The 12,480-nt window shown below is 32.8% G+C and overlaps 1 protein-coding gene across 1 annotated transcript; it reads right to left on the bottom strand.

Moving 5' to 3' along the window:
* Positions 1-925: 925 nt before the first annotated feature.
* LOC142223844 (uncharacterized) lies at positions 926-2,485 on the bottom strand. The gene is made up of 4 exons (XM_075293687.1): positions 1,862-2,485; positions 1,617-1,804; positions 1,400-1,557; positions 926-1,337 (listed from the first exon to the last, which is right to left on the bottom strand). Exons 1-3 carry the CDS (start codon positions 2,151-2,153, stop codon positions 1,474-1,476), a joined length of 564 nt encoding a protein of 187 aa, XP_075149802.1. The 5' UTR covers positions 2,154-2,485; the 3' UTR covers positions 926-1,337; positions 1,400-1,473.
* Positions 2,486-12,480: the final 9,995 nt, after the last annotated feature.

Raw genomic sequence — 12,480 nt, 5'->3', positions numbered from 1 at the left:
GTATACTTTCATCAAAAATTCTTATAAACTGTGAAGAAATTTCTTAAAATATATGACACATTTCATATAATGTATGAAACTTCTTCATTTTGATGAAATGTTTCATATATTATATATGAAATGTTTCTTCAATTTTGATGAATTTTCATAATGTCTATGAAATGTTTCATCAGAGTAAAATTGTTTCTTCAATTTGATGAAACATTTCATACATTATGTATGAAGCATGTCATCAACTTTGATGAAACTTCATTGAATCTATGAAATATTTTCATTGGAGCCAAATTGTTGAAATTATTTCTTCAATTTGATGAAACATTTCATATATAATTTATGAAACACTTCATCAACATTGAAGAAATTTCATTGGATTAATGAAATATTTTCATTGGAGCCAAATTGTTGAAATTATTTCTTCAATTTGATGAAACATTTCATTTATTGTTTATGAAACATTTCATCAAAATTGAAGAAATTTCATTGGATTAATGTAATATTTTCATTAGAACCAAATTATTTCTTCAATTTGATGAAATATTTCATAAATTGTTTACAAAATATTTCTTCAAAATTGATGAAATTTCTAATATATCGTACAAAACATTTCTTCAAATTTGATGACATTACGGAAATGTGACAAAATTTGAAGAAAACATTTCTTTCTACATTCTATATGAAACATTTCCTCAAGTTGAAGACATATTTTCATTAATTCAGCTGAAATTAATAAAAATATTCAGAATTGATTAATATTCAATACGCGTAGGAAAAGTTACATAGGATATAATAACACATTTGTTTATTATTTTTATTCATGAGTATTAGTTTTATTCATGAATGTATTTATGCATGTTATATGAAAAGTGTCAATTTTGGTAAGTTCGTCTAAGAGAATTGAGCATCTTGAATTATCTTAAGTGTTTCCTTTAATTTCAAATAGGTAGTTCTCAATAAAAGACATAAAATTTTCACAAGCATTTGGATACTTCAAATTGAAGACATGCAATACTTTGAAGCAAACGTCTACAGATTTCAAGAAATTTGCACATTTTATAAACGCTCCATCTATGTATACAAATACAGGCTCAATTTTTGTTTCGATACTTCCAACACCTAAAATAAATGGCTGAATGTTTTCCTTTTTCTGCTTTAAGTTGTCCAAATAATTTTCTAGCGCTTGCATAGTTGTGTCGGTATAAAAAATGAATTTTGAGAATCTTGGATTGTATATCGCACAGATATTTTTTTCCCCGCTTCATTTGTCGAAACACGTCTGGCAGTTGGAATTAAATAATAATGTAGACACCACAATATTTTTACTGGAAACATATCAGGATCTGAAATTAAAATATTAAGTATTTTTGGATATGAAGTTCGAAAATTAAAAAAAAATGTTTACCTTTCTGTGCTGCATCATTATTAAGAGAATTGATCAATTTTGTTGGTATGTCGTCCTTGAAATGATTGGATTTTTTAAAAGTAGAAAAATACGCATAATCTTTTCCAGTTTTCGATTTTACCGTGATTGGGATGGATTCGTTCGAAGTCAATATCTATCTGCGAAAGTCGGTAATCTATAAATATCAAAACAACCAACAATATAAATATATACATACCAGTACAGATGCGTCGTTCCGTTTATATTGGGGCCATTTTGTTAAAATATCTCCAATATTCTGACATTCTTCAAAAATTTGTTTTAGCCGAAATTGTGAACAAGCGCCCCATTTGGAGTAAAATAAGTCTATATTTAACTTCACATATTTAAGTTTTCTAATCACAGTTTGGGCGTCCTCTTCTGGGTCTGGAAAAATAATAGAAATTAAACGAAATGATTTAGACAACACACTAATTAACTTACGAAACTCAATTTTCCCACGTCGTTCGGTACGGTAGTACGTCGGCTTTTCCTTTGGATACATCTCTAAAAGTTGGTAGTTAGTCTTATCACGACATCTAATCACGATATCACGACATCTAATCACGCTTTCGTGAATACTTTGCGTGTCTTTTCGGCACAAATTTTCCTTTCCATATAAGCACGTAACAAATTCTAAAACATTTGATTTTAATACATTAATTTTTTCACGGCCACTTCCACTGTGAATTGCTGCTTTTGCGCTATTTTCATATCCTATATATGCATTCTCCATTGTTCACTTCCAATTTTTTTTTTTGTATCACCACTGTTTTATGTTTTGTTTTGCATTCTGCTTGTGCATGATCAGCATGATTTTTTTCATATGTTTTTGGAAACGATTTGAGTGTCCATAAGACTGTCCACAACAGAAATAATTATCGGTTTTCTTTAATAAATGGTTCACTTTCAAATGTTTGAATAATTTCATATGTTCTTTAAAGTCTTGTTTGCATAAAAAACACAACATATTAATCAGCTTCTTAAAAAATTCCCACTCTCACACAAATTCCACTATTTTACCAGGACACGACCGTTCGACGAGAAAGCTAAGAACAAACTGACTAGTTAGAGAGAGAATTACCAAATGAACTTATTTTGTTGTTGTTGGTCTGCTCCAAACATCACTTAAAGGCATAGAGAAAGAAATTACTGAATTTCAAATTTGTTAAATTCTATTTTTCTTTTTTGTATATAAAAACACTAATTATTTATTTATTTTATCAATATTTATTTAAATATTTGGGAATTTTAAAACATCAGGTAAGTGTTATGAAACTTTCTTCAAAATTGATGAAATTTTCTTCAATTTGACGAAATCTAATGAAATTTCATCAAAATTAATGACGGCTTCATAAAAATTGATGAAAATTTCATCAAAATGAAGAAAAGTGAAGAAATTTTCATCAAATTAAAGAAAATGTATTCAAAATTTAATGAGTGTCGGAAAAATTAAAATGTTATATAAGTTTTACGAAAATTTCTTCAAAATTGATGAAATTTTCTTCAATTTGATGAAATGTTATGAAATTTCATCAAAATTGATGACAGCTTCATAGAAGTTTATGAAAATTTCATCAAAATGAAGAAAAGTGAAGAAAGTTTCATCAAATTGAAGAAAATTTCTTCTCAATTTCGAGAGTATTGCGAAATAACAAAAAAAGGTATATTTTATGAAACTTTCATCTAAATTGACGAAATTGTCTTTAATTCGAAATTTTATATATTTGATAAACAGTTCCATCAATTTTTATGAAATTTGGTTGACGACACATTTCCAAAAAGTTATGAAGAAGTGATGAACTGTTTATGAAATATTTTCATCATTTTTTCAACAAAACAGTTTTTCAAATGTATGAAAATGTCATGCATTTGATGAAAATTTTCATCAAACTTCATGACGAAGTGATGAAGAAATAATGAAATGTTTATGAAACAGATTCATCATTTTTTGTTTCAAAATTTTCTTAAAATATATGAAAATTTCACATAATTGATGAACAATTTCATCAATTTTTTGAAATTGGTTTGATGAAACATTTCCATGAAGTTATGAAGTAGTGATGAAATGTTTTTATGAAGCGATGAAATGTTTATGAAAGATTTTCATCATTTTTCATCAACATTGATTTTCAAATGTATGAAAATTTCATTAGTTAAATGAAAATGTTCATCAAATTTGATGACGAAGTGATGAAGAAGTAATGTAATGCCTATGAAATATTTTCATCAATTTTTTTCCCAAAATTTTCTTCAAATATATGAAAATTTCATATAAATGATGAAGCTTTTCATCAAATTTGTTGAAATTGAGTTGATGAAACATTCCCATGAAGTTATGAAGAAGTGATGAAATGTTTTTATGATGTGATGAAGAGTTTATGAAACTTTTTCATCATTTTTTCTCAAAAATTTCTTCAAATCTATGAAAATTTCATTCATCTGATGAAATTTTTCATCAAATTTGATGATGAAAATTTTGATGAAGTGATGAAGAAGTGATGACTCGTTTTTATGAAGCGATGAAATGTTTATGAACCATTTTCATCATTTTTTCTCAAAAATTTCTTCAAATCAATGAAAATTTCATATATATGATGAAATTTTTCATCAAATTTGATGAAACTGGGTTGATGAACACGCTTCATCAAATTTGATGAAGGATATTTTTTTGAGTGTAGACATTTTCGTCAAGAATGGTAGATAACATTTCATAAAAATCTTGCAAATTTTGAGTTAAACGTTTCATCGTTCATAAACTGGTGTGCCTTTACGAATATTATTCTTAGAGTAAATTGTCAGCAGATGCGATGAACTAATGCATAGTTCAGAGATCTTTATCAGCATAGTGGAATGTGATTAATGTAAAGATGATGTTACTTGAGTTTTGTTGTGTATACATGAGCGTGGGGTTGTTTTTATTTTTGTTCATTTAGTGGTTTGTGTGTGTTTGTTTTTCGCGGATGGTTTATTTGGCTTGATGAGGTGTTGTTTTCAATAAAGGCACGTGTGTTTTTGTTGTTGTAGGAATGTTTTGACTTTGCTTGGTTTTGTTTGGCATGCTTCAGTTGTATAGTTGGCGTGGGCTGTTGCATCTTTTAAGTAGGTATGCAACAAGAGAATATAAAGGCATGGAATATTTTGGATTTTTGAGACATATATTGGTGTTTGTTTATTAAACCTTTTAAATGAAAGTTATAAATATTTTATTGGTAGTTTAGAAAAAAGTTATTAAGAATATTTAGGAAAATTTGTTGAAATTGAAAGTGTTTTGAAATTTTTATTATTCTATGTAAAAAGTTAATAGTCAATTCTAGATGAATTTGGAAAATTTTTGTTATATCTCAGCGTATAGATTATTCATAAATTGGTAAGTATTTTTTGAATATGCTTTTCTTTTAAAAAGAATATTTTTATGTATATTTTTAATTGTTAATTAATTTTTTTTGGAAACCAGTTTAATGTTTTTCTTTGTTGTAAAAACAATATTTAATTTCAGAGTAACTCCAGATAGATTCGATCAAATTTAAGTTTATTTTTTAGTTTTTAATACCTTATTTTAGTATTTCTTTAATCAAATTTTTTGGAAATCAATGTAATATTTCGAATGTAAAAACAAATATTTAATTTCAGAATAACCCCTTAAAATTTGGAAAAAAAATTTAGTACTCCTTTGCCTGTAATTTGATAGTGAATTTGTAAGGATTCTTTAACTTTCTTTTAACCCTGGACAGTCATCCTTATTTGTTGTACATTAACGTCATCCTTCGTCACTTTGACTACGGCTGATTTCAAGACGCTATAATTTTCATCGTGAGCGAAAAAGTGAACCAAACTTGAATTTATTTTCATATTCAATTTGGTTTTAATTAGTATAAAACAAAAATTCATAAAACAGTCTAATTAGTATAACTTAAATTTACCATTTCCCAATAGTCTAAAATGCATTTTAAATCGAAAATGAAATTACGTGTCGTCATTTTGACGAATGATGACTGTCTGGGGTTATCAAGAATATTTGGTTTTTTATGCGTATTATTATTTTTTTCATTAGATTTTTTGAAAACCTATTTAATAATTTTATTTAATGTAGAAAATAAATATTTAATTTCAGAGTAACCCAAATAAAGTTGGACAACTTTTTTATTTCCCCTCAGCGTACAATTTAATAGAGAATTGGTAAGTTTTATATTAAAACTTTGTCTTTCTTTCAACTAGAATATTTATTTTATTATATCCTTCACATCGATAATAACACAGTTTAATGAGTTTATATAGAATACTTCATTATTTCTCTAATTGTTTCAGGTAAAAATTTTATGAGATAAGTTTTCCAAAGAAAAGTTGAATTCCTTACACCATTTGATAAAATGCCCCCAAATATGGTAAGTTACAAGCTAACATGAAGAATTAAAAATTATATTTCATTACATAGTGTTAATTTTTATCAATTTTCATTATTGTTTCCATTTTTTCCAGCAAGATATGTGAAAAAATTATCTACGATGAATAGGGTTTCCATATGGATAATTTTCAAAAGAGAACTTTCGCTTTAAAAAAAGAGAACATTTTAACTAAAAAAGAGTTTACAATAAAAAAATCTTTATTAAATAATTAATAATTTTATTGATGTTAAAATTAAAATAATAATAGTTTCTAATGATAGAAACAACGAAATAAATATATAATAAAACAATAAAAAACAAAAAGAATCACATTTTCTTAAAAAATAAACAAAATAAATTGACGACGACAACGTATTGGCGTATTTACGTCGTACGTTCAATTACATCTATTTCTAATTTTTACGCCGTACGTCGAAACGTCGCAATTGTGTTCCGGCCTTTAATTTGTCAACAGATTTAACCCAGTAAACAATTAGTGGCGAACAATTGTGGCGAATTCCTATTAAATAAATAAAATTCCATCAATCTAGGATTTTTTGAAATAGAGTACATAAAGAGGACTGTTGGACATAAAAATACGGCACTAAAAAAAGAGAGTGAACAAAAAGATATGAACACAAAAAGAGAACATGTTCTCTTTAAAAGAGATGTAATGGACAGCCTAACGATGAATAAAAAAAGGATAAGTCAAAATATCCAAACAGCGGGTTCAAATGAACTACTCGCTGTTCCACGGGGTCATCATTTTTATTCACAAAAAAAAATTGTATTAAGAACTTTCATTAAAGTTTTTATAATAAAGTACTTTTGCTTAAAGAAAGTTTAATTTTATTGTATGAAAATTTTCATTATAGCAACACGGTTTGTTGTTCCTTTAATTATTTAATTTCTCTGTACTGTGGAATGATTGATTTAAAAATAGTTTAGTCGTCGACATTTTAAAGAGACTGTTAACCAATTTTTCGCTGCCTGATGGGCGATTTTGCAAAAACTATTGGTGCGAAGTATAATGACTATTGTATGAGCTGTCATGATGCGGAGGAAAAGGAATCAATAAAGCACCTCTTGTGTGAGTGTCCTGCATTTTGTGTAAGGCGTAAGCAAATTTTAGGGGCATATAGCTTCAGATTACTGGCGGACCTGGAAAACGTTAACTTAAGCAGTCTGCTAATGTTTTTGGAACAATCTGGTTGGTTCAACAGAAGAAAATAATCGAGAAGGTGCAACGGTTAAAACTAGAAGTGCCTATATGTAATAGGTACTTTTAGTTAATGTGGTATCACAATGGACTGAATAGTCTAAGTGAGCCTGAATCTTAATCGGGCTGCCTATTAACCTAACCTTAACCTAACCTTCATTCATACAAATAAAGAACATCTCGGGAATTAGTTAGTATGTTATGGCTTGATGTTATATTACGATCATATCATAAACATTTTCAATTGACGTTTGGAAGCTTTGTACCAATAGCTTGTGTGACTGCGTGTGCTAGGTTAGGTTAGGTGGCAGCCCGATATTTCAGGCTCACTTAGACTATTCAGTCCATTGTGATACCACATTGGTGAACTTCTCTCTTGTGTGTGCTAAGCGTTCTGTTATTATGCCAATTGACCCACGCCAAAACAAATCGTTTCTCTAACATACATACGTGCCAAATATATTTTGCAGGAAACATATATATTTTTGGATAATGCCGAAACATTAGCACATGATGGTTGTTTTATGTGAACATATAATATGTAATAGAAGTGAACATGAAATATGTTTAGAAGTACACAAAGAAAGTTCTATATTTTGGAAGCATTTTCTCGCAAAGAAGTATGATTAAACTATTTATACCCTTCACCACTACTGTGGTACAGGGTATAATAAGTTTGTGCATTTGTATGTAACGCCAAGAAGGAGTAATCATAGATCAACCTTTTAGTATACGGATCGGCTTAGAATTAAATTCTGAGTCGATTTAGCGATGTCCGTCTGTCTGTCTGTTGATGTATTTTTGTGTGCAAAGTACAGCTCACAGTTTTAGTCCGATTGTCCTAAAATTTGGTATAGGGTCCTATTTCGGCTCAAAGACGATCCCTATTGATTTTTGAAAAAATCGGTTCAGATTTAGATATAGCTGCCATATATATTTTTCACCGATCTGGTCATAATTGGCGTGTATATCAACCGATCTTTCTCAAATTCCGTACATCCGAATATTTTATGAGTCTCGAAAAACTTGCAAAATATCAGCCAAATCGGTTCAGATTTAGATATAGCTCCCATATATAGCTTTCGCCCGATTTACACTCATTTGTCCACAGAGGCCAATTTTTTGCTCCGATTTAGTTGAAATTTTGCATAGGCAGTAGAATTAGCATTCTAACTATGCGTGCCAAATTTGTTGAAATCGGTTCAGATTTGGATATATCTCCCATATATAGCTTTCGCCCGATTTACACTCATATGACCACAGAGGCCAATTTTTAACTCCGATTTAGTTGAAATTATGCACAGGGAGTAGAATTAGCATTATAACTATGCGTGCCAAATTTGGTTGAAATCGGTTCGGATTTGGATATATCGCCCATATATAGCTTTCGCCCGATTTACACTCATATGACCACAGAGGCAAATTTTTAACTCCGATTTAGTTGAAATTTTGCACAGGGAGTAGAATTAGCATTGTAACTATGCGTGCCAAATTTGGTTGAAATCGATTCAGATTTGGATATATCTCCCATATATAGCTTTCGCCCGATTTACACTCATATGATCACAGAGGCCAATTTTTTGCTCCGATTTAGTTGAAATTTTGCACAGGGAGTAGAATTAGCATTGTAGCTATGTGTGCCAAATTTGGTTGAAATCGATTCAGATTTAGATATATCTCCCATATATAGCTTTCGCCCGATTTACACTCATATGACCACAGAGGCCAATTTTTAACTCCATTTAGTTGAAATTTTGCACAGATAGTAGAATTAGCATTGTTGCTATGCGTGCCAAATTTGGTTGAAATCGGTTCAGATTTAGATATAGCTCCCATATATATGTTTTTCTGATTTCGACAAAAATGGTCAAAATACCAACATTTTTCTTGTAAAATCACCACTGTTTAGTCGAAAAGTTGTAAAAATGACTCTAATTTTGCTAAACTTCTAATACATATATATCGAGCGATAAATCATAAATAAACTTTTGCGAAGTTTCCTTAAAATTGCTTCAAATTTAAATGTTTCACATATTTTTTTACAAATATTGTGTTCCACCCTAGTGCATTAGCCGACTTAAATTTTGAGTCTATAGATTTGTAGAAGTCTATCAAATTCTGTCCAAATCGAGTGATATTTAAATGTATGTATTTGGGACAAACCTTTATATATAGCCCCCAACACATTTGACGGATGTGATATGGTATCGAAAATTTAGATCTACAAAGTGGTGCAGGGTATAATATAGTCGGCCCCGCCCGACTTTAGACTTTCCTTACTTGTTTTTACTTATATTTATACACCATTTTGATTGCATTCAAAATTGATCGCATTTAAAAATTTGTATTGAATAATTTTGCACTTTCTATCATTTCTATTCAACCGTCGAACGGAACGGACGTGTTTTTTCAATAGCGGATAAACTCATAGTAATAGGTACCTACTACGAATTTCAAGTGTGGTGGGATATTAAGCCACCATGCAGCGAAATTCCAAGTCATCCACTGGGTTGCTAACTTCAGGGCCCAGTGGACGGGTATCGACTGGAGTTAGGCCCAATTAGTCGACCTGTAGACGGGTCGACAGGTGGCGACACACTGACAAGTCGAACTTTTTCTAAGGTAACGACATCAAAAGGAGGTAATCCCTCACGAAAGAGATTCAAGGAACGCAGAAATGCTTTGTTTATCCTAAAGAAGTTAGGATCAGTCGACCCAAGCACGTTGTCGGCTAAACAAAGCGATTCCTTAAAATGGGCTCAAGGAATTCTTGAGACTGGAAAAAGGGAACGATCGCCGGATGAGCTGCCATCCTCCAAAAGGGATCAAAGATCGTTTGCCTCAGTTGCTAAAGATAGCCTTGTGATGGCTATCATTAATAAAGGAGCATTGGACGGTATGGTTCCAAAGCAAAAATGGGGGGAAATTGAGAATGCTCTATCTGTCGTCTACTCACAGGTACTGGAAAAGTTTCCCGGCCCAGATCCTCGACACCAAGAGGCTGGTTGGTATCAAGGACGATTTAAGCTAGTCGCATTTGAGGACCAGAGGTCTATAGAATGTTTTAAAGCTGCTCTGATACTAATTGGTGAAGTTTGGGAAGGAGCTGCTCTAGAGTTAGTCGAGAAGAAAGACATACCGGCTAGACCTAGAGCACATGCCTGGATACCTGCAAACCCTTCTGACCCTGAATCTATTTTAAATAGACTGAAACGATGCAATCCAGATCTTCCAACAGCTGATTGGAAGGTTGGCCGTTTGGATGAAGTGGATGGACCAAGACGGCATGCAGTGTTTATATTGAACACTCAGTCTTTGCCACATCTGGCAAAGTCCCAGGGCCGTGTATGTTATGGCTTTCATTATATCCAAATGAAGGTGTATAAAAACGATCAGCTAAAGGATTCAGAAATGGACAAGCCTCTGTCTGAATCAGAAGTAAGCGGATCCTCTTGCGAAGTCGAGGGAGATACCAAAGTTGAAGACATGGATAGATACCGTATGCGTGAGGAGGCTTCTATTGCCTCACAACTCACCAAAGTCGAACCTATGGTTATTGCGAGAGTCACCGATATCTCTGACGGTTGTTGAAAATCTCGATGGTCCTACGGATCCTCCAGATAAATCTTCATCATTGTAAGGCTGCATGTGCTGCCTTAAAAGTTCTCCTGATGAAAGGGGACATAGATATAGTTCTTATTCAAGAACCATATGTTTACAAAAACAAAATATGTGAATTAAGTACTCCGGGGTTCAAACTATTGCAGTATACTGGTAATGATGTAAATCGAGCCTGTATAATTGCTAAAAACGAGCTCAATTTGTTTCTGCTTCCCTCAATGTGCAATACAGACACTGTCGTTGCAAGTTTAGAAATAGCCAAATGCAAATATTGGGTATCTTCGGTCTACATGGGACATGACAGGGAGATGCCTCCATATGCCGTTAAGACCTTAGTGGAGGAGTCACTGAAAACAAAGGCGAAACTCATTATGGGATGCGATGCGAATGCACATCATAGTATATGGTGAAGTAGTGATACTAATGCAAGGGGAGAGTCGCTAATAGAGTTTATTTTGCGTACTAATCTGGTAGTTTGCAACAAGGGAGATGTCCCAACCTTTGTCACTAAAAACAGGCAAGAGGTTTTGGACATCACCTTGGCCTCGCAAGAACTAAATGAAATGATATCTGAGTGGCAGGTTTTAAGTGAACACAGCTTCTCAGATCATCGCTACATCAGTTTCAAATTTGATGTTCATATCACCAAGATCATATTTCCGCCAAATGTTAGGAAAGCTGACTGGAATAGGTATAGGGAATCGTTCAATATGATGATACCGGAAATAACAGAGACAAATATGAGAAATGTGCAAGATATCGAACACGCAGTGGAGCGGATTACTAAGGCCTTCAACATCTCACTGAAAGCTGCATGCCCTAGAGGAAAGCCAAGGGGGAAACATCGACCACCATGGTGGTCTACGGAATTAAGTAATATGAGGAAATCCTGCAGGAAGCTCTTTAACAAGGCAAAGTCCACCAGAGCCCCTGAGGACTGGGACGCTTACAAGAAGAATCTGAGAGGATACAAGCGAGAACTGAGAAAGGCTCAGCATAACTCTTGGAATGCTTACTGCAGCAGTATTGAGAATACGTCCGAGGCTTCCAGACTACGGAAGGTTCTAGCATCCACCAACTCCGCTCCAGGTTTCATTAAACCATCGGAGGGCAATTGGACAACGTCCAGTAAGGAGACGCTGGAGGTACTATTGGACACACATTTTCCTGGAAATCAGACGGTTGAACCATGTACTGGCGGTGCCACAGTTGCTCAGCGGTCGTTTCCTGTCGAGGAAATTGTATCGGAAACTAGAATAAGATGGGCGCTAAATAGCTTTGGACCATTCAAATCCCCTGGACCTGATGGAATTACTCCGGCGGAGTTACAAGCTGTAACTGACAAAATTATCCCCTGGTTGTCGGTGATATATAAAGGATGTATCAACTTATCATATATCCCAGGAAAGTGGAGGGAAACAAAAGTCGTTTTCATACCTAAAGCGGGAAAAGCCTCTCACTCGAGGGCGAAGGATTTCCGACCAATCAGCTTATCCTCATTCCTACTTAAGACTCTGGAGAGGATGATAGATATTTATCTTAGAACTAGCATCGATTCAAGTTTGTTCTCGAAACGACAGCATGCATACTCGAAGGGCAGGTCTACTGAGACCGCACTACAAGCACTAGTCAGCTTTATTGAAAGCTCACTATCTGTCAAAGAATACACAATCGTGGCGTTTCTAGACATCGAAGGGGCGTTCAATAATGTCCATCCGAGCTCGATATTAAATGGACTGACAACTCTGAATGTTGATCCATGTATACTCAGGCTGTTAGACGAACTGCTAATGAAGAGACGTATTTCAGCCACACTAGGACAAGCAAACATACAAAGG

The sequence above is a fragment of the Haematobia irritans genome, chromosome 2, assembly GCF_050003625.1.
Source record: "Haematobia irritans isolate KBUSLIRL chromosome 2, ASM5000362v1, whole genome shotgun sequence".
Taxonomy (NCBI): Eukaryota; Metazoa; Arthropoda; class Insecta; order Diptera; family Muscidae; genus Haematobia; species Haematobia irritans.
This window is presented reverse-complemented; position numbering and strand designations above follow the sequence as displayed.